We start from the raw sequence: 23,849 nt of genomic DNA on the forward strand, positions 1-23,849 counted from the left end.
AGACAGTGTAGAGAGGTGATGGGGTGGGGTGGCTAGAAGACAGTGTAGAGAGGTGATGGGGTGGCTAGAAGACAGTATACAGTGGTGATGGGGTGGCTAGAAGACAGTGAAGAGTGGTGATGGGGTGGCTAGAAGACAGTATAGAGAGGTGATGGGGTGGCTAGAAAACAGTATAGAGAGGTGATGGGGTGGCTAGAAGACAGTGTAGAGGTGATGGGGTGGCTAGAAGACAGTGTAGAGGTGATGGGGTGGCTAGAAGACAGTATAGAGTGGTGATGGGGTGGCTAGAAGACAGTGTAGAGAGGTGATGTGGTGGCTAGAAGACAGTATAGACAGGTGATGGGGTGGCTAGAAGACAGTATAGACAGGTGATGGGGTGGCTAGAAGACAGTATAGACAGGTGATGGGGTGGCTAGAAGACAGTATAGAGAGGTGATGGGGTGGCTAGAAGACAGTATAGACAGGTGATGGGGTGGCTAGAAGACAGTATAGACAGGTGATGGGGTGGCTAGAAGACAGTATAGAGAGGTGATGGGGTGGCTAGAAGACAGTATAGAGAGGTGATGGGGTGGCTAGAAGACAGTATAGACAGGTGATGGGGTGGCTAGAAGACAGTATAGACAGGTGATGGGGTGGCTAGAAGACAGTATAGACAGGTGATGGGGTGGCTAGAAGACAGTATAGAGAGGTGATGGGGTGGCTAGAAGACAGTATAGAGAGGTGATGGGGTGGCTAGAAGACAGTATAGACAGGTGATGGGGTGGCTAGAAGACAGTATAGACAGGTGATGGGGTGGCTAGAAGACAGTATAGAGAGGTGATGGGGTGGCTACAGAGAGAGAGAAGAGGAGGAGAGATGGGGAAATCACAACAACTCTGCATCGCAATTGATCTGGGTGGCAAGCAGGCTGGGAACAGGGTCCATTTTAATTTGGCTAGGTAATAACTAGGGCTGTGACGATAACAGTATCCCAAGTTCAGTGGCAAAAATGAAAACATGAAGCAAACCTAACTCTTTGCTGCTTTAATGACCTGCTGTATGTAAAATAATGTGCTATAGTTTAGAAAATAAATACATATGACTCTGGATGACAACATAATGATGTTTGTTTCCAACATTAGGGCTGTTCCGCTTCGTGTTTTGTTTCTTTGCCGCGATACTAACGAGTATCGCGATACTGGTATCGTCCCAGACCTAGTAATAAATCTTTGGAGGGAAATCAGATTGGTTTTTAGCTGGCGGCGCAGTGCCGGCCCATGATAGGTCACCAGCTGGTTCTGTGTATACAGGAAGGCAGTAATTGAAGAATTTCTCTCCCGCTACACCCGGCCTGGCTCTGTGAGAGATGATGTGGATGGAGGGGATTCAATGCTGTGTGGACCTTCAATTTGGGGATGACCAGAATTGCACTGCATCATTCAAAAATACATTATAAAACCCAAAGAGATATTGTCCAAAAAATATGTTCAGGACAGTTAATTGTTGGTTAGCGCCAAATAGTCAACAAGTCTACAGCACTATTCCACAGTCAACTACAGTACTATTGCACATAGTCAACGAGACTACAGCACTATTGCACATAGTCAACGAGACTACAGCACTATTGCACATAGTCAACGAGACTACAGCACTATTCCACATAGTCAACGAGACTACAGCACTATTGCACATAGTCAACGAGACTACAGCACTATTGCACATAGTCAACGAGACTACAGCACTATTGCACATAGTCAACGAGAATACAGCACTATTGCACATAGTCAACGAGACTACAGCACTATTGCACATAGTCAACGAGACTACAGCACTATTGCACATAGTCAACGAGACTACAGCACTATTGCACATAGTCAACGAGACTACAGCACTATTGCACATAGTCAACGAGACTACAGCAGTGTTACTCAATCCTGGTCCTGGGGACCCAAAGGGGTGCACATTTTTGTTTTTGCTCTAGCACTACACACCTGATTACACTAATCAAACAAAAGTTTGATGATTAGTTGATTAGTGGAACCAGGTGTGTAGTGCTAGGTCAAAACCCCTTTTGGGTCCCCGTGACCAGGATTAAGAAACACTTGACTACAGCAATATTCCACATAGTCAACAACTAGACTACAGTTATATTCTACATAGTCAACTTGACAACAGTACTAATGCAAGTAGTCAACAAGATAACAACACTGTTCCACATCATATGTATTTGGACAGTGAAGCAAAAACATGTATATATACACAGTAGCAGTCAAAAGTATGACACCTACTCATTCAAGAGTTTCTCTTATTTTTACTATTTTCTATATTGTGTGCAAAGCTGTCATCAAGGCAAAGTGTGGCAACGTTGAAGAATCTCAAATATATTTTGATTTGTTTAACACTTTTTTAGTTATTACATGATTCCATGTGTTATTTATTCTACAATGTAGAAAATTGTAAAAATAAAGAAAAAACATTGAATGAGTAGGTGTGTCCAAACGTTTGACTGCTACTATCTATCTATACACACAGTATAGTCAAAAGTCAAAAGTATTATATATATATATATATATATATATATATATAGATATATATATATTTGGTTCTACACTCCAGTGTTTGGATTTGAGATCAAAAGTTTCATAGGAAACAGTACAGAATGTCAACTTTTATTTGAGGGTATTTTTATACATTCTGTATTTGAGGATATTTTCATACATGCCTAATATGAAACATTCACATCCCTAAAATGCTGGAGTATAGAGCCACATTACATATAACACTAGTCCACAGAACTATTCCACATATTCAACTACACTCCAGATGTGCAGTTTCTGTTCTTACCCATAGTTGGTTCTGGTTCTGGTTCTGTGGGTTCCTGGATGGGGCTGGCCGGGGTTTCCACCATGTCCCTCTGTGTACAGACGTAGTCGGCCTGGGGGTGAAGGTCCAGGTCGCCCCCTGCCTGCTTCTCACACTCCCCATGAAGCCACCTGAGAGAAACAAAAAAACACAATTTTATCAACACAGATTTACATTACTTCAACTTGTAGCATCAGTGTTTCCCCAATAATTTCTTCTTCCACAATAAAAAGCACCTTCTCCATATTGTTTACACAAATGTCATGTCAGATTATGACAATATACATAACCCACTAACAATACCCCCACCTGACGTGACTATGACAAAGCAAGAAATATACTATTTTGACTGGAACGCACCACAATCACATGCTCCATCAAAACAGTGCAACTTCACTTGTCATCAGTGTGAAGCTGGTTTCCATCAGTCCTTCTTTATACCAGCCTTAGTTATTATTTGACGTCCACCCTGATGCATTAAGCATGACTAAACTGTCTAGTCAGGCAGGTTTGGTTCATCATCAGTCAGACAGCCTCCAGGGCAGCTCTCCCAGAGAGGGGTCTCTAAGCCTGTGGGTTTGCTCTGCCAGCTGTTTCCCCCTCTCTCACTCTTCTCCACTCTTCCCCTCTTTTCTCGCACCCTCTCTTGCTCTGCCTTGCTCCCTCTCCCTCCCCGCGTTCCCTCTCCCGTCTCCCGTCTCCCCTCTCCCGTCTCCCCTCTCCCGTCTCCCCTCTCCCCTCTCCCGTCTCCCGTCTCCCCTCTCCCCTCTCCCGTCTCCCGTCCCCGTCTCCCGTCTCCCGTCCCCCTCTCCCTCTCCCTCTCCCGTCTCCCGTCTCCCGTCTCCCCTCTCCCGTCTCCCCTCTCCCGTCTCCCCTCTCCCGTCTCCCGTCTCCCCTCTCTCCAGATGAATTCTGTGTGTAGCGCTGCTGCAGGTTTGTCCCAGTAGGGTGCAGCCCGACTGTCTCCTGCTCCATTTTCTCTCCGGCTCTCTCTGCCTGCAGTAATTACATTTCTGCACAGGCACCAGGGCAGGGCAGCCGGCTGTGTCGAAAGGACCCCCGAGTGAGTGTCCGCGGGAGGTAGAGAGTCATTATGGGGAATTGGGCTACTCCAGCGACTCCGTCTACTTCAAAAGACAGACCAGTTTGAGTTTGATTAGAGTTTCAGTGGGGAGACTGGCAAGTAGCCTGTTAGCTAAGTCAGTGTGATAGGTAAGCACTATGCAAACACACCAATGCAGTTCATTGATGGTAATACATCCCAGTGTGTTAGAACATTAGGATGACTACCAGAGAAGTGGCTGCGTGAGCCCTACTCAGCAATGTGAGTATGCTTCGTCATACTTATGAGGGACCTCTTAGAGAATGGCCATGTCATCCCTCTCCAGGAGCTGGTGTTAATGCTACTGTTAAAACTAGCCACAATAACGATGCAGAACTGGCCTTGTGAATAGTTTGTGAATAACCTACGGCTGCCACAGTCTTCCCGCTCCCCAATACAAAATGCCTAAAACAGCACTTCAAGTGTGGTTCCACTGTAAGGGTTGATATGAGTTTGCAGCTTCCATCTACTTCCCTGGACCCCAGGAAGTGTCTAGTACAGTGAATAATGTGTGTGACCCTCAGGCGACTTGCTGGCCCTTGGATAAACCAATCCATTCGCCACAGCGGTTTTTACTTTACACGACCCCTTATCACAAAGCCATCACTGTGCCACTGACCGCATGAGCTCTGGGTTGCCGTAATGACTTCGCAGTGGTCGCCGTACGCAACAATTACTCTGTTGTGGAAAATTGTTGGCCCTCAGCAGGGCTGCCAAATCCAGCTCTGTGATTGGTTAACAATAGTGGTTGGTGTAGAGGCCCCGTAGCCAGTAATCTACTGATTTATCGTTTTCGGTGACCAGGATTGGCTGGAGCGCTGAGCCAGTTGTTAACCTGAAGATGACCTTTGGTATTGAACATTTGTACGATGTGGAACATGTGAGAAACCAACTAAACTAACCTACAATTATGTAACGCTATGTTTCCCTGTCTGTGAAACTTCAACAAACTAAAGTTTAATATATTGAAGATCAAATCAAATATTTGTCACATGCGCTGAATACAACTTCACCTTACCGTGAAATGCTTACTTACAGGCGCTTAACTCTGAATAGCTTATCAAATGGCTACCCGGACTATTGGCATTTATTATCCATGCATAGTCACTTTAACTCCAACCCCAGCACATTGACTCTGTACCGGTACCCCCTGTATATAGTCTCTTAATTTCTTGAACTGCATTGTTGGTTAAGAAAATATTTACAAAATAAACAAAAGTAAAAAATAAAACAAAATAACAATAACGAGACTATATACAGGGGGTACCGGTACAGAGTCAATGTGCTGGGGTTGGAGTTAAAGTGACTATGATGGATAATAAATGCCAATAGTCCGGGTAGCCATCTGATAAGCTATTCAGGAGTCTATTGGCTTGGGGGTAGTAGCTGTTAAGAAGCCTTTTGAACCAAGACTTGGAGCTCTGTTGCCGTACAGTAGCAGAGAGAACAGTCTATGACTAGGGTCACAGTCGTCCGGAACAGCTGATGCTCTCATGCATGCCTCAGTGTTGCTTGCCTCGAAGCGAGCATAGAAGTGATTTAGCTAATCTGGTAGGCTCGTGTCACTGGTAGGATCGTGTCACTGGGCAGCTCGCGTCACTGGGCAGCTCGCGTCACTGGGCAGCTCGCGTCACTATGCAGCTCGCGGCTGTGCTTCCCTTTGTAGTCTGTAATGGTTTGCAAGCCCTGCCACATAAGACGAGCGTCGGAGCTGGAATAGTATGATTCAATCTTAGCCCTGTTTTGACGCTTTGCCTGTTTTGATGGTTCGTCGCAGGATTTATTTTAAGCTTCCGGGTTAGAGTCCCGCACCTTGAAAGCGGCAGCTCTACCCTTTAGCTCAGTGCGAATGTTGCCTGTAAACCATGGCTTCTGGTTGGGGTATGTACGTACAGTCACTGTGGGGACGACGTCCTCGATGCACTTATTGATAAAGCCAGTGACTGATGTGGTGTACTCCTCAATGCCATCGGAAGAATCCCAGAACATGTTCCAGTCTGTGATAGCAAAACAGTCCTGTCGTTTAGCATCTGCTTCATCTGACCACTTCATCTGAGTCACTGGTGCTTCCTGCTTTAATTTTTGCTTGTAAGCAGGAATCAGGAGGATAGAGTTGTGGTCGGATTTACAAAATGGAGGGCGAGGGAGAGCTTTGTACGCGTCTCTGTGTGTGGAGTACAGGTGATCTAGAATTTTTTTCCCTCTGGTTGCACATAACATGCTGGTAGAAATTAGGTAAAATGGATTTAAGTTTCCCTGCATTAAAGTCCCCACCCACTAGGAGCGCCGCCTCTGGATGAGAATTTTCTTGTTTGCTTACGGCCTTATACAGCTCGTTGAGTGCCGTCTTAGTGCCAGCATCGGTTTGTGGTGGTAAATAAACAGCTCCGAAAAATATAGTTGAACTCTCTTTGTAAATAGTGTGGTCTATAGCTTATCATGAGATAATCTACCTCAGGCGAGAAAAATCTCGAGACTTCCTTAAAATTAGATTTTGTGCATCAGCTGTTATTTAAAAATAGACACAGACCGCCACCCCTTGTCTTAACCGAGGCAGCTGTTCTATCTTGCCGTTGGACCAAAACCCCAGCCAGCTGTATGTTATCCATGTCGTCGGTCAGCCACGACTCGGTGAAATATAAGATATTACAGTTTTTAATGTCCCGTTGGTAGGATAGTCTTGATCGGAGCTCATCCATTTTGTTATCCAATGATTGCACGTTGGCTAATAAAACTGATGGTAGCTGGGGATTACTCACTCGCCATCGGATCCTTACAAGGCACCCGGACCTACGTCCCTGATATCTCAGTCTCTTCTTCATGCGAATAGATTTGGGCCTTGTCGGGTGTCTGAAGTAAATCCTTCGCGTCCGACTCGTTAAAGAAAAAAATCTTTGTCCAGTATGAGGTGAGTCATCGCTATCCTGATATCCAGTAGCTCTTCAGTCATAAGAGACGGTGGCAGAAACATTACGCACAAAATAAGTGAAATAATTTTTTTTATGTATATTTTAACCTTTATTTAACTAGGCAAGTCAGTTAAGAACAAATTCTTATTTATAATTAAGGCCTACCCCGGCCAAACCCTAACGACACTGGGTCAATTGTGCGCCGCCCTAAGGGATTCCCAATCACGGCCGGTTGTGATACTGCCTCGAATCGAACAATGGTCTGTAGTGACGCTTCTAGCACTGAGATGCAGTGCCTTAGACCGCTGCGCCACTCAATCACACGTAATGAGACAGATGATACAACCTGCGTACACAGAGACACTTAGAGGCCCCTTGGGAACCCATGTGGCAGATACAGTATAATACACCACTCACTGATACATGTAAGCCTGGTCCCAGATCTGTTTGGGCTGTATGAACCCTTATGTGAAAAATGACAATGACCAAAACACTAACAGATCTGGGACCAGGCTAGTCACACACAAAATAAATATTATAAACTGGGTGGTTTAAGCCCTGAATGCTGATTGGCTGACAGCCGTGATATATATTTTACTAGGCAAGTCAGTTAAGAACAAATTATTTTTTCAAAAACGCCGTAAGAACAGTGTGTTAACTGCCTTGTTCAGGGGCAGAACAACAGCTCGGGATTTGATCTAGCAACCTTTTTGTTACTAGTCCAATGCTCTAACCACTAGGCTACATGCCGCCCCAGCTATCAGACCGTATACAATGGCTATGACAAAATATTTATTTTAACTGCTCTAATTTCGTTGGTAACCAGTTTATAATATCAATAAGGCAATAAGGCACCTAACAAAGCTGAGCAGTGGAATACTATCACTGTCTGTCACGGCTAAGGGCTGTGTCCAGGCACTCCGCATTACGTTGTGCATAAGAACAGCGCTTAGCCATGGTATATTGGCCATATACCACATGCCCCTCGAGTCTTATTGCTTAATTACAGCTCTGCTGTGTATCAGCTCATTGTCTTGCATTCCCTCAGCAGAATTCTGAAACATAATCAACAGTAACCGCGGCGACAGAATGAGGCGTACCTTTTGCAGGTATTGCAGTTGAGGAGGTCATCCTTGGGGACGTCGCCGGGGCCCTGGCCCCTCCCACACAGCGGACACGACAGAGCGGGGGCGGGCTCCTCCGGTCGCGTGTGGCAACTCTCACACAGTGTGATGTTGTGGCCCCAGTGGCCTGCCTGCCTGACCCCGCACTGAGAACACACCCGACAGTTCTGGAGAGGGAGAGACATGCTACATTAGTTACATTACTACATGGATTCATTGCCTTCCAGAACATTTCAACATTTCTCTTTTCATTGTTCATTGTTCATCATACAGTTCCCGCTCAGCCCAGTCAAAACTGTTCGCTGCTCTGGCACCCCAATGGTGGAACAAACTCCCTCACGACGCCAGGTCAGCGGAGTCAATCACCACCTTCCGGAGACACCTGAAACCCCACCTCTTTAAGGAATACCTAGGATAGGATAAAGTAATCCTTCTAACCCCCCCCCCCCCCTTAAAAGAGTTAGATGCACTATTGTAAAGTGGTTGTTCCACTGGATATCATAAGGTGAATGCACCAATTTGTAAGTCGCTCTGGATAAGAGCGTCTGCTAAATGACTTAAATGTAAATGTAAATGTAATTGTCTAACAACCAAAGTTTGGAGTTGCAAAACCATAACATGTGAAAAATACATTATTTGAAAAAAACTTTCCCCGGTGGCTATAGAATGCTTAGCTCCATGGCAACAGAACGATCATACATAACATAGAAAGTAAGAACTTTATTTCTGCTAACCACCTTCAAAACATCTGCCAACTGACCTCACTTTGTTATTAAGCATGAAATTGTTGTGTTTAAATATTTGCTGAAAATGTAACACATCAGAGGTCTAAACTAATTGCCATTTATTTACATTGTAATGTTACTAATTAAAACTGATATAACACTTGACATCTTTACAACAGCAATTTCAAATACTTTTTCACTGCATTGGGTTACGAAATATCAGAATTAACATCAATTTCCCCAACGCATCTTTAAAAATATGCCTCCCTCTATGCAATGAGCATGTGATCAGCCAGCTGGAAATTTCATTACGCCTTCAAAAGTACCACTTCAAGCTCATTGAGTAACGTTCAAAAGGAGCAGCATCATTCACGGATTTTGGGGGCGAGTAGGAGGAACAAGCTCATTCTAAAGCTTCTCTGTGAAAACCCCCACAACACTCAAACCCTCCCCTTCTAAAGCTCAGACCCCCACTGGCCTAGTACAGTAACAAGCCACCACTCTGGCCTGGGTCCAGTGGCCGGCTCATGTCCAACAGTGGGGGGGTAGAGTTGGTGAATACTATCACTGTCTGTCAGGTCCTGCCTGTGGGACCGGGGAAGAAGGGAGAGGAAGAGATAAATGCCCACCCGTCCATCCTAAGGAAAGTAAGTGCCTGTCTGGGATTTGGGAGAAGATGGGGGAGGGGTGTGTGTGTGTATTAGCAGGCCTCAGATAACTCAATTTGCCATGGCAGCACAGTGTGTGTTTTGTCACAGTGAGCAGTGGACAGACAGGGATTAATGAGATGGGGTGGTGGAGTTTGGGTGTAGGCTCTGCTCAAACCCTACACTCCAACCCGAGTACTCCGTTCTGCCACCTCTGGTCTCTTGGCCCTCCGACCCCTATGGGCGGGCAGTTCCCGCTCAGCCCAGTCCAAGCTCTTCTCTGTCCTGGCACCCCAATGGTGGACCAAGCTTCCCCCTGAAGCTAGGACAGCAGAGTCCCTGCCCATCTTCAGAAAACATCTAAAACCCTACCTCTTCAAAGAGTATCTTAAATAATCTCACAGCAACCCCCCCCCCCCCCCACCCACCACACACACACACACAATTGCATTAAAAATAAAAAAGCCTTTTATGATCTAACACCCCACTTGACTCTCTTCCCTTTTACTAGCTCTGACTATGCTGATAGCTACTTTGAGTAAAAATGTACTGCCTATGACTGTGATATGTGGTTGTCCCACCTTGCTATCTTAAGATGAATGCACTAAGTCGCTCCGGATAAGAGCATCAGCTAAATGACTAAAATAGTGAGTGAGTGAGTGTGAGAGAGAGAGAGAGAGAGAGAGAGCTGGTGGCCAGCTTCTGGTCAGAGGCATGGGATCAGAGAGAGGCATATCTAACCAATTAATGTGGCAGGTTAGGAGAATCCCTCCAATCCCTACCACTCTCATACCACTCCTGGTCGGGTGAAGAGGGGGATGTGAAATGATGGATTACCTCAGATTACATCCCAATCTCTTCACCCTGTAGACTAATTCACTTTACTTGTTTTATTTATTTAACCTCTTGAAGCTAGGGGGAAGAATTTTTATGTTTGGAAAAAATAACGTTCCCAATGTAAGCTGCCTATTTCTCAGGCCCAGATGCTAGAATATGCATATATTTGACAGATTAGGATAGAAAACACTATAAAGTTTCCAAAACTGTCAAAATATTGTCTCTGAGTAAAACAGAACTGATTTTGCAGGCGAAAACCTGAGGAAATCCAACACGGAAGTGCCTCTTATTTTGAAAAATCCCTGTTCCATTGCCTGCCGTTCCTCCATTTAAAGGGATATCAACCAGATTCCTTTTCCAATGGCTTCCACAGGGTTTGAACAGTCTTTAGATTTATCAAAACGCGTCAGTGGATAGCTGAATGTCCTTCGATTATTTAATGCGCGCGAAAATTGTAGCTCGACATTTTCTTTCTCTTTTATTGAATAGTTTACCGTCCGGTTGAAATATTATCGATTATTTATGTTAAAAACAACCTGAGGATTGATTATAAAAAATGTTTCTACGAACTTTACGGATACTATTTGGAATTTTCGTCTGCCCTTCATGACCGCTCGAGCCTGTTGATTTCTGAACATAACGCACCAACCAAATGGAGGTTTTTGGATATAAAAATAATATTTATCTAACAAAAGGAACATTTATTGTGTAACTGGGAGTCTCGTGAGTGCAAACATCCGAAGATCATCAAAGGTAAGCGATTAATTTGATTGCTTTTCTGACCAATCTAGATTGCTGCTAGCTGTTCGTAATGTTTTGTCTAGTGATCGATAAACTCACAAAGGCTTGGATTGCTTTCGCTGTAAAGCATATTTTCAAAATCTGACACGATAGGTGGATTAACAACAAGCTAAGCTGTGTTTTGGTATATTGCACTTGTGATTTCATGAAAATAAATATTTTTAGTAATTTTTGGGGAATTTGGCAAATTATCCCGTTGAAGGGATCTGTACGCCAAAAGGTTTTAACTAGGCAAGTCAGTTAAGAACAAATTCTTATTTACAATGACGGTCTACACCGGCCAAACCGTAATCCCAATGCCCTATGGGACTCCCAATCACGGCCAGTTGTGATACAGCCTAGAAACAAACCAGGATCTGTAGTGACACCTCTAGCACTGAGATGCTGCGCCACCCAGGGGCCCAAAACTAAGTAAAATGGGTGAATGAAAACTAAAATGTTGGTTTGAAAGATAGAAGTTTGAAACTAAGAAATCCTCACAAGTCTTCCAGAATGCAATAACAATAATAATAATGTTCACCTTTACAATAATGTAAAGTGTTTGGGGCCATCTTAGCCTTGGGCACTCACCGCTCCCTCCATTTTAGGAAGCAAAAACAGCCAAAAATATACTTTTTATGACTTAATACAGAGGTCAATAGCAGAGATGAACGCTTGGGTGCTTGCAAACCCTCACTGCAACCCACAGCAAAGGAGAGAACACACTGTATTGTTGATAATTGAGGTCTGTATCGCCTCCCTCCCGCGGCCAAAAAGACGCTACAAAGAGGCACTAAAAGGCCCAAAAGCTATTTTCAACCATCGGATAAAAACAGCTGGGAGACTCTTAAGGGACAGTGGAGAGATGGAGAGATGTGGAAAGTGGAGAGATGGAAAGAGAGAGAGAGGGGGGGGGTGGAAGAATGAGGGGAATGGGGATAATGTGAAACAGCCGGGAGACTCTTCGGGGGACAACAGAGATAGAGGGGAGAGACAGTGAGAGAGAGATAGAGCGGGGGGGAATGGAAAACAGAAAGAGGAGGCCGGGGAGGGGTGAAAACAGTACCACTGTAAGCAAGGAGACGTGATTTGAGGAGAGCTTCACATAAAAGCTCTTGTTCGTTCAGAGCTTATTCTCACCGCCACATTTTCCTCCCCCGTGAGGTAAATTGACAGCATTTTATTCCTCAAACATACAGTGCCTTCAGAAATGATTCACACCCCTTTACGTTCTCCACATTGTTGTTACAGCCTGAATTTAAAATGTATTAAATTGAGATTTTGTCACTGATCTACACACAATAACACAATGTCAAAGTGGAATATAATTTGTAGAAAATGTTCTTATTATTTAAAAAAAAGAAAGAAAAAAAAGACTGTAAACATTTCAGCTTTACAAGTATTCAATCCCTTTGTTATGGCAAGGCTAAATAAATTCATGCCAAAATAAATTCAGGAGTAAAAATGTGCTTAACAAGTCACATAATACATTGCATTGACGTACTCTGTGTGCAATAATAGTGTTTAAAATGATTTTTGAATGACTACCCCATCTCTGTACCCCACACATATAGATAATTGTGAAGTCCCTCAATCGAGTAGTGAATTTCAAGCACAGATTCACCCACAAATACCAGGGAGGTTTTCCAATGCCTCGCAAAGAAGGGCACCGATTAGTAGACGTGTACAAATTAAAAAGCAGACGCTGATTATCCCTTTGAGCATGGTGAAGTTATAAATGAGACTTTGGATGGTGTATCAATGCACCCAGTCCCTACAAAGATACAGGCATCCTTCCTAAATTATTTGCCAAAGAGGAAGGAAACTGCTCAGGGATTTCACCATGAGGCCAATGGTGATTTTAAAACCAGTACAGAGTTTGGTGGTTGTGATAGGAGAAAACTGAGGATAGATCAACAACATTGTAGTTATGCCACAATACTAACCTAAATGACAGTTGAAAGAAGGAAGCCTGTACAGAATACAAATATTCCAAAACATGCATCCTGTTTGCAACAATGCAGTTAAGTAATTCTGCAAAAAATGGTGGCAAAGAAATCGACTTTTTTTTATCATGAATACAAATTGCTATGTTTGGGGCAAATCCAACACAATAGATCACGGAGTACCACTTCATATTTTCAATTATGGTGGTGGCTGCCTCATGTTGAGTATGCTGGTCATCGGCAAGGTCTAGGGAGTTTTTCTTTTATAAAAATAAATGTAATACAGCACAGACAAATTCACCTTTCAGCCAGACAATAACCTAAAACACAAAGGAAAATTTACACTGGAGTTGCTTACCAAGACAACATTGAATGTTCCTGAGTGGCCTAGTAAGTGTTGACTTAAGACTTTCTGTTTAGCAATGACCAACAAGCAACTTGACAGAGCTTGAAGAATGTTTAAAAGTAATAAATGGGCAAATATTGTACAATCCAGGTGTGCAAACCTCTTAGAAACTTACCCAGAAAGACTCTCACCTGAAATCGCTACAAAATGTGCTTCTAACATATGTCTCAGGAGGGTGAATACTTATCTATTCAAGATATGATTATTATTTAAGTATGAAAAATAAAACGGGGGGAAATTATAATATACACTCATTATTGCTCATAATTGACCCCTACCTTTTTGAGAAAAACTAAACCTCTTTCTCTGAGCAATTTTATTAGTATAAAAATAAATAATTAAAATATTGAGCTATATTGTATGCCAATTTTTTGGGGGAAATTACATTATTTTATTATAATAATTGCTCAGAGGTAGAGTTATTTTCTCAAAAAAGGTAGGTGTCAATTATTGACACCCCTAAACAGCCAAAAGTGTAGTATTTGGTCGCATATTCCTAGCACACAATTATTACATCAAGGTTGTGAATTTACAAACTTGGATGTATTTGCAGTTCATTTTGTTTGTGTATCAGACGATTTTGTGCCCAATAGATATGAATGGTAAATAATGCATTGAATTTTTTATGCATTTCTCACTTTTACTATAAATAACAATATAATATGTTTAAGAACTTCCAAATTAAAATGTCAACACTACCATGATTCCGGATTAACCTGAATGAACCGTGAATAATGATGAGTGAGAAAGTTAAAAGGGTCAAAGAGCATACATCCAAGACAAGCTAACCTCCCGTTATTGGAAATGATTTTGCAAATTAAATAAAATGTTATTTGTCACATGCTTCGTAAACAACAGATGTGAGCATACAATATAGCTCAGAATTTGAATTATTTATTTTACATATCCATCATTATTCATCTTTATCAACGGTGTCAATCATTTCGGACATATGTATTTTGCCTGGTTATCATCAATGCGCCATTGAAAATTCTGTTTTACCGTGTTAAAAAAGTAAGATACCGGAGACTACTCATCTGGCTATAGGCTACCTGCTGAACATAGCTTACAATAGATGTCATTTCAATTGTTCAGGTTCACCATCAGCAATAGTTTGGGTAAAGTTGATAATTTCATAACGAGGACAGCAATTCATTTGTGAGGCGCACTACATGGCCAAAGCGGGATGAGAAAAGAAGCCCACTAAAAACATCCAAACGGTCAAGGGGTGACATCCAACGTTGTGGTATATATTCACTTACTATGTCATTGCTCATTTGTAAACTATAAATATTCATACATTACTAGCTCAAACACCTAATCTGCAGAAATGACAAGTTAATTAGTGGGTGATGGTGATTTCAGAAGCAAAGTGGGGGGACAAAAACATAGGCTACATTGCCCTCCCTAAACTGATAGTGGTGGTGGGGTGGTAGATACCTAGTCTCCCTTATGGCTCAGATCAGGTGCCTACAAAGTCCATACACATACAGTGGGGAGAACAAGTACTGTATTTGATATACTGCCGATTTTGCCGATTCTCCTACTTACAAAGCATGTAGAGGGCTGTAATTTTAACATAGGTACACTTCAACTGTGAGAGACGGAATCTAAAACAAAAATCCAGGAAATCACATTGTATGATTTTTAAGTAATTAATTGACATTTTATTGCATAACATAAGTATTTGAACACCTACCAACCAGTAAGAATTCCGGCTCTCACAGACCTGTTCGTTTTTGTTTAAGAAGCCCTCCTGTTCTCCACTCATTACCTGTATTAACTGCACCTGTTTGAACTCGTTACCTGTATAAAAGACACCTGTCCACACACTCAATCAAACTCCAACCTCTCCACAATGGCCAAGACCAGAGAGCTGTGTAAGGACATCAGGGATAAAATTGTAGACCTGCACAAGGCTGGGATGGGCTACAGGACAATAGGCAAGCAGCTTGGTGAGAAGGCAACAACTGTTGGCGCAATTATTAGAAAATGGAAGAAGTTCAAGATGACGGTCAATCACCCTCGGTCTGGGGCTCCATGCAAGATCTCACCTCGTGGGGCATCAATGATCATGAGGAAGGTGAGGAATCAGCCCAGAACTACACGGCAGGACCTAGTCAATGACCTGAAGAGAGCTGGGACCACAGTCTCAAAGAAAACCATTAGTAACACACTACGCCGTCATGGATTAAAATCCTGCAGTGCACGCAAGGTCCCCCTGCTCAAGCCAGCGCATGTCCAGGCCCGTCTGAAGTTTGCCAATGACCATCTGGATGATCCAGAGGAATGGGAGAAGGTCATGTGGTCTGATGAGACAAAAATAGAGCTTTTTGGTCTAAACTCCACTCGCCGTGTTTGGAGGAAGAAGAAGGATGAGTACAACCTCAAGAACACCATCCTAACCGTGAAGCATGGAGGTGGAAACATCATTCTTTGGGGATGCTTTTCTGCAAAGGGGATAGGACTGCACCGTATTGAGGGGAGGATGGATGGGGCCATGTATCGCGAGATCTTGGCCAACAACCTCCTTCCCTCAGTAAGATCATTGAAGATGGGTCGTGGCTGGGTCTTCCAGCATGACAACGACCCGAAACACACAGCCAGGGCAACTAAGGAGTGGCTCCGTAAGAAGCATCTCAAGGTCCTGGAGTGGCCTAGCCAGTCTCCAGACCTGAAACCAATAGAACATCTTTGGGAGGGAGCTGAAAGTCCGTATTGCCCAGCGACAGCCCCGAAACCTGAAGGATCTGGAGAAGGTCTGTATGGAGGAGTGGGCCAAAATCCCTGCTGCAGTGTGTGCAAACCTGGTCAAGAACTAAAGGAAACGTATGATCTCTGTAATTGCAAACAAAGGTTTCTGTACCAAATATTAAGTTCTGCTTTTCTGATGTATCAAATACTTATGTCATTAAATAAAATGCAAATAATTTTACTTAAAAATCATACAATGTGATTTTCTGGATTTTTGTTTTAGATTCCATCTCTCACAGTTGAAGTGTACCTATGATAAAATTACAGACCTCTACATGCTTTGTAAGTAGGAAAACCTGCAAAATCGGCAGTGTATCAAATACTTGTTCTCCCCACTGTACATTATTCTTATATAATTATATATCTTTTTTAACACACAAACAAAAACCATCAACCGCTATGGCTCTCATGAGGACCGCCACAGGAAAGAAAGAGTTACCTCTGATGCAGAGGATAAGTACATTAGAGTTACCAGCCTCAAGATTGCAGCCAAAATAAATGCTTCAGAGTTCAAGTAACAGACACATCTCAACATCAACTGTTCAGAGGAGACTGCGTGAATCAGGCCTTCACGGTCAAATTGCTGCATTGAAACCATGACTAAAGGACACCAATAAGAAGAAGAAACTTGCTTGGGCCAAGAAACACGAGCAATGGGCATTAGACTGGTGGAAATCGGTCCTTTGGTCTGATGAGTCCAAATTTGAGATTTTTGGTTCCAACCGCTGTGTCTGAGACGCAGAGTAGGTGAACGGATGATCTCCACATGTGTGGTTCCCACCGTGAAGCACGGAGTAGGTGGTGTGATAGTGTGGGGGTACTTTGCTGGTGACACTGTCAGTAATTTATTTAGAATTCAAGGCACACTTAACCAGCATGGCTACCACAGCATTCCGCAGTGATACGCCATCCCATCTGGATTGCGCTTAATGGGACAATCATTTGTTTTCAACTGGACAATGACCCAAAACACACCTCCAGGCTGTGTAAAGGCTATTTGACCATGAAGGAGAGTGATGTAGTTCTGCATTAGATGACCTGGCCTCCACAAATCACCTGACCTCAACCCAATAGAGATTTGGGTTTGTGATGAGTTGGACCGCAGAGTGAAGGAAAAGCAGCCAACAAGAGCTCAGCATATGTGAGAACTCCTTCAAGACTGTTGGAAAAGCATTCCAGGTGAAGCTGGTTGAGAGAATGCAAAGAGTGTGCAAAGCTGTCATAAAGGCAAAATGTGGCTACTTTGAAGAATCTCAAATATAATGTAACACTTTTTTGGTTACTACATGATTCCATGTGTTATTTCATAGTTTATATGTCTTCACCATAATGCTACAATGTAGAAAATAGTAAAAATAAAGAAAAACCCTGGAATGAGCAGGTGTTCAAATGTTTGAACTGGAATTATTCCTAAAGATTTGAAAGTTGCCAAAGTTATCTCCCTCTATCAATCTGAGGATCCAAGATCTTCCACAAATAAATTAAAACATTTTTTTTTTAAGAATCGCCCATTATCTGTAGTATCATGTTTTTCTAAAATCCTAGAATAATTGGTGTATAAGAGAATATTCAAATATTTAAAATGAACACTGTATTCTATGAGCACCAGTATTGTAAAAACTTGTAAAATCTACTCCACAGATATGGCTCTTTTGCAACTTGTGGATAAAATCTTTACAGCTCTTAACAAAGAATATGGTCTTGGCATATTTTTTTTATTTATCCAATGCGTTTGACACAGTCGATCATGAAATATTACTTTCTAAATTGTATTACTACGCTTTCAATGAGATTACATACATCATTCCCTTTGCTGATGATACCAATTTCATTTTATCACAAGAATTTTAATTCACTATTTAATTAAGCTAACTCATGTATGGCCAAATTTCTGAATGGTTCCAGATAATTTGTTAATCTTCAACTGTTAAAACATTATTGTATTAAATAGTAAGTAAATAATAAATATATAAAAATAAAAAGAGCCAGAATCTCAATTGGTGGGAATGAAATGGAACAAGACACATCCACTAGATTCTAATTAATTAGTTCTAGTTCTAATTAATGAAAAGTTATCCTGGAAAGATCATATTCAATTTGTCTGTAGCAAGGTGATGACATTTGTAGGTATCATCAGCAAGATTAGTGGTTTGATTCATCAGGCTTGCTTCCTAACTCTATACTATAGCTTAATTTACCCATATCTCATTTCCTGTAATAGTGTCTGGGCCGGTACATATGCCTCATACCCACACAAATTACTCATCATACAAAAGACATTTGCAAGACTAGCCACCACCAGTATCTCAGTATCGTGTCTATTTATGACATTAATGTACGTCAATTATACGCTTTCATCTAGAAATACTCATACCTCCCAGACAGTTTACCTTTCAATGGATTCTTCCAGGTTCATTCTGACATGCATCTATATAACAAGACACTGTGATAACCTTCACCTTCCCTACTGCCGCACCTCACAGTCAATTCTCTCAGACACAGAGGTACCATACTCTGGAATTCTTATCTTCACATTGCCGAAAGCTCATCATCCCTCAATAACTTCAAGCGAAGAAAGGGGGTCAGCCTGATGAACCAAACTACCCAATAATCCCCTCTATGTAGCCTAACTCTCACACACTCACATTTAAACAAAACAAATACTATTAGGTTTTAGTGATTACTGATCAATTAATTTACAATTAGCAGGTTTTGTTATCCGTTTAACAAACCTTTATTTTTTTACTTGTTTTTTTTGTGGTGTGGTTTTCATATAAGCCCTTGGGCTTCCAGCCACACCTGCACACCGTTTAAAAAACAGCAACAATACAGATACATTTTATCACTTGTTTTCTTTGCTGCAAATAAATTAAACAAAATTAGACTAATTACTTTTGACAAAATAATGGTTTCAGAACAATCTACAGGAAAGTTTGTGTACCAAAGTAAGCAAAATGCTTCGATAAAAAGAAGGCAATGCCGGTCATTTTTGGTTTATCATCCCAGCTCAAACATACACCATGGGCATTCATCATTCACACACACAGCTCAGACAGATCCAACTCAGAGGCCCAGCTCATGAGCTCCATCAGCTGCAGATTTACATTTAGTATATACAAATAAAGTGTTCAAGAAACAAATGTTAGTGCATTGAATCATATCGAACCAGATCGCATCGATGAGATCTCTAATAAAACATAATCGTTTCAACCTAAAATGTATCGTTCCTGTATCGGAGTATATGTATGTAGATACACACAGTCCATTCAGGAAGTTCAGACCTCTTCCCTTTTCCCACATTTTGTTACAGCCTAATTCTAAAATTGATTAAATGTATTGTTTTCCTCTTCAATCTACACACATCTCTGCAGATAAAGTCACCACCGTCTTTCATCTAATCTTTACTATATACATTGCCTTCAGAAAGAATTCATACCCCTTGACATATTCCACATTTTGATGTTACAGCCTGAATTCATAATGGATTAAATATATGTTCTCACCCATCAACACACAGTACCCCATAATGACAAAGTGAAAACATATTTTTATATATTTCAGCAAATTTATTGAAAATAAAATACGTAAATATTTTATTTACATAAGTATTCAGACCCTTTGCTATGAGACTCGAAATTGAGCTCAGGTGCATCCTGTTTCCACTGATCATCCTTGAGATGTTTCTACAACTTGATTGGAGTCCACCTGTGGTAAATTCAATTGATTGGACATGATTTGGAAAGATATACACCTGTCTATATAAGGTCCCACAGTTGACCGTGTATGTCAGAGCAAAAACCAAGCCATGAGGTAGAAGGAATTGTCTGCAGAGCTCCGAGACAGGATTGTATCGAGGCACAGGTCTGGGGAAGGTTACCAAAAAAATGCTGCAGCATTGAAGGTCCCCAAGAGCACAGTGGCATCAATCATTATTAAATGGAAGAGGTTTGGAACCACCAAGACTCTACCTAGAGATGGCCACCTGGCCAAACTGAGAAATCGGGGGGGGGAGGGCCTTGGTCAGGGAGGTGATCAAGAACCTGATGGTCCCTCTGACAGAGCTCCAGAGCTCCTCTGTGGAGATGGGAGAATCTTCCAGAAGGACAACCATCTCCGCAGCCCTTCACCAAATCAGGCCTTTATGGTAGAGTGGCCAGACGGGAGCCACTCCTCAGTAAAAGGCACGACAACCCACTAGGAGTTTGCCAAAATGACTCTCAGACCATGAGAAACAAGTTTCTCTGGTCTGATGAAACCAAGATTGAACTCTTTGGCCTGAATGCCAAGCGTCACATCTGAAAGAAACCTGGCACCATCCCTACGATGAAGCATGGTGGTGGCAGCATCATGCTGTGGGGATGTTTTTCAGCAGCAGGACCTGGAAGACTAGTCAGAATTGAGGGAAAGATGAACGGAGCACAGACCGGGGAAACAGGACAACGACCCTAGGAATACAGTAAAGACAATGCAGAAGTGTCTCTGAATATCTTTGAGAAGCCCAGCCAGAGCCCGGACTTGAACCCGATCAATCATCTCTGGTAAGACCTGAAAATAGCTGTGCAGCGACGCTCCCCAACCAACCATGACAGAGCTTGAGAGGATCTGCAGAGAAGAATGGGAGAAACCCTACAAATACAGGTGTGCCAAGCTTGTACCGTCATACCCAAGAAGACACGAGGCTGTAATCGATGCCAAAGGTGCTTCAACAAAGTACTAAGTAAAGGGTCTGATTACTTATGTAAATGTAACACACTTGCAAAAAATAAAACGTTTTTACCTTGTCATTATGGTGTATTGTGTGTAGCAAAAACAATTTAATCCATTTTAGAATAAGGCTGTAACATAACAAAACGTGGAAATAGTCAAGGTCTGAATACTTTCCGAATGCACTGTATCGAACTGTCTTGAAAGGAAAAGCTGCACATCCCTAACACGCTCCCGTCTCGGCCCGACGGTATTCCGTGTTGTGAAAAGTGTTTGGAGTGTTTCTTACCTTGCATCGCCAGCCATTGGTGGGGATGGATTCCATGGCAGGCTGGAGACAGAAGGTGTGATAGCCTTTGTCACACATGTCACACACCAGCATCTTGCTGTCCTCTCCCGGGTTCCTGAAAAACACACACAGTAGAGGGAAAGATGACACACACACACCTAATAATATGACCTCAGTGTACAAAACATTAGGAACACCTTCCTAATATTGTGTTACATCCCCCTTTGCCCTCAGAATAGCCTCAATTCGTTTTGGCATGGACTCTACAAGGTGTCGAAAGCATTCCACAGGGATGCTGGCCCATGTTGACTCCAATGCTTCCCACAGTTGTGTCAAGTTGGCTGGATGTCCTTTGGGTGGTGGACCATTCTTGATACACAACTGTTGAGCAGGAAAAACCCAGCAGCGCTGCAATTCTTGACACACTCAAACCAGTGCACCTGGCACCTACTACCATGCCCCTGTCAAAGGCACTTACATCTTTTGTCTTGCCCATTCACCCTCTGAATGACACATACACAATCAATGTCTGAATTGTCTCAAGGCTTAAAATTCCTTCTTTAACCCGTCTCCTCCCCTTCATCTACACTGATTGAAGTGGATTTAACAAGTGACAATGTTTTGTATACTCAGTGTATGAGACACTTATGGAGACGCACACAAAAGAGAAAAATGACACCCACCCACACACCTAATAGGCAACAAACACAAAAATCTGAAAAATTGCAAGGGTTGTAGTATGGATAGCACAAGTTTGTTTCCCGACCGCGTCAACAGACAACCTAACAAACTGTCAACTGTTAACTCTGGTCCTCCAGGGTCTCAGTGTCTATGGGCTCTTTATCAGTGACTCATTTCGAGTCTGGGACTTGGACAATCGACTACATTCATTTATCAATGAAGTATGAGGAAGAAAAGAAAGCCAGCCAGACAGTTGGGAGTTTGAATTTAGTTTGTCAATGGGGGAGGTTCACATAGTAGGTTATGTTTAATACAATACATTTTATCACACACATACACCACATTGTGAACAATATATATATTTTTTTAAACAGTGTTTATAGGAATGAGAAAATAACATTTCCTTCAACAGAATAAAATTAGCTAAGCATCAAGATTCAAAATTTGTTCAGCCAATCAAACCTGCCATTAAACTGAACCCGCAATCGAGAACAGCCTCTCCACGGCGGATTTTGGTTGGATTAACTATGTTTGAAGAATAAATCAAGAGACCAGAGTGTAAGATTTATGGTGTACGCATGTGTGTGTGCGGTGGAGGGTTATGATATTAGGGAAGAGGCTAGAGCCCTGAGATCTATCAAATCCCAGCAGCCTGTATTTCAGCTGACGCAAATCCAACCTGAATGAAAACATCATCTGAGATTTACAACTGTGCAGTGGAGTCATTACCGCCCGCGCACACACGTCCCTAGATCACGCTGCATTCTGGTGGTGCCTAACCAACCCCCTCTCCTCACCCCTGCCAATTCCCCAGCTCTCCATCTGGTAAAACTGCAGTATACATTTCACTGTGCTTTTCCCCCCTCTCTCTTCCTTCCCAGTTCCTTGGGAGGCTCAGCACCATGATGCAGTGATCCAAAATAAGGTGGGGTGGAGGTGGGTGTGTATGTGTGCATGCATTGTGAGAGGATGGCAGGGGTATACAGTAGGCCTCTTGCCCCTACAGACAGGCTTTACGGTAGGCCTCTTGCCCCTACAGATAGGCTTCACGGTAGGCCTCTTGCCCCTACAGACAGGCTTCACGGTAGGCCTCTTGCCCCTACAGACAGGCTTCACGGTAGGCCTCTTGCCCCTACAGACAGGCTTCACGGTAGGCCTCTTGCCCCTACAGACAGGCTTCACGGTAGGCCTCTTGCCCCTACAGACAGGCTTCACGGTAGGTCCCTCTTGCCCCTACAGACAGGCTTCACGGTAGGCCTCTTGCCCCTACAGACAGGCTTCACGGTAGGCCTCTTGCCCCTACAGACAGGCTTCACGGTAGGCCTCTTGCCCCTACAGACAGGCTTCACGGTAGGCCTCTTGCCCCTACAGACAGACTTCACGGTAGGCCTCTTGCCCCTACAGACAGGCTTCACGGTAGGCCTCTTGCCCCTACAGACAGGCTTCACGGTAGGCCTCTTGCCCCTACAGACAGGCTTCACGGTAGGCCTCTTGTCCCTACAGACTTGGGAGGTGAATTGATGTTGTAGAATAATAGCGAAGACATCAAAACTATGAAATAACACAAATGGAATCATGTCGTAACCAAAAAAAGTGTAAAACATCAAAATATATTTTACATTTCAGATTATTCAAAGTAGCCACAATTTGCCTGGATGACAACTATGCACACTCTTGGCATTCTCTCAACCAGCTACGTGAGGAATGATTTTCCTTTTCCTTCACTCTGCGGTCCAACTTATCCCATAACATCTCAATTGGGTTGAGGTCAGGTCAGGTGATTGTGTAGGCCAGGTCATCTGATGCAGCACTCCATCACTTTCCTTGGTCAAACAGCCCTTACACAGCCTAGAGGGGTGTTTTGGGTCATTGTCCTGAGCCAGTTTTATAATAGCGAGTGATGACCATGCGCAATGCCAAGCGTTGGCTGGAGTGGTGTAAAGCTTGCCGCAATTGGACACTGGAGCAGTGGAAACGGATTCTCTGGAATGATGAATCACGCTTCACCATCTGGTAGTCCGACAGATGAATCTGGGTTTGGCGGATGCCAGGAGAACACTACCTGCCCCAATACATAGTGCCAACTGTAAAGTATGGTGGAGGA

General features: G+C 42.9%; 1 protein-coding gene across 9 annotated transcripts in view; it reads right to left on the reverse strand.

Moving 5' to 3' along the window:
• LOC139583389 (histone-lysine N-methyltransferase 2C-like) overlaps positions 1-23,849 on the reverse strand; it is a 225,415-nt gene that overhangs the window by 91,524 nt on the left and 110,042 nt on the right. For all 9 annotated transcript variants that reach the window (XM_071414413.1, XM_071414415.1, XM_071414419.1 and 6 more), the window contains 3 exons: positions 21,065-21,179; positions 7,953-8,143; positions 2,824-2,972 (listed from right to left, as the gene is read on the reverse strand). In XM_071414413.1, coding sequence (XP_071270514.1) covers positions 2,824-2,972; positions 7,953-8,143; positions 21,065-21,179 — 455 coding nt within the window. The remainder of the gene's footprint in view (positions 1-2,823; positions 2,973-7,952; positions 8,144-21,064; positions 21,180-23,849) is intronic.

Source organism: Salvelinus alpinus, chromosome 8 (genome assembly GCF_045679555.1).
Source record: "Salvelinus alpinus chromosome 8, SLU_Salpinus.1, whole genome shotgun sequence".
Lineage (NCBI taxonomy): Eukaryota > Metazoa > Chordata > Actinopteri > Salmoniformes > Salmonidae > Salvelinus > Salvelinus alpinus.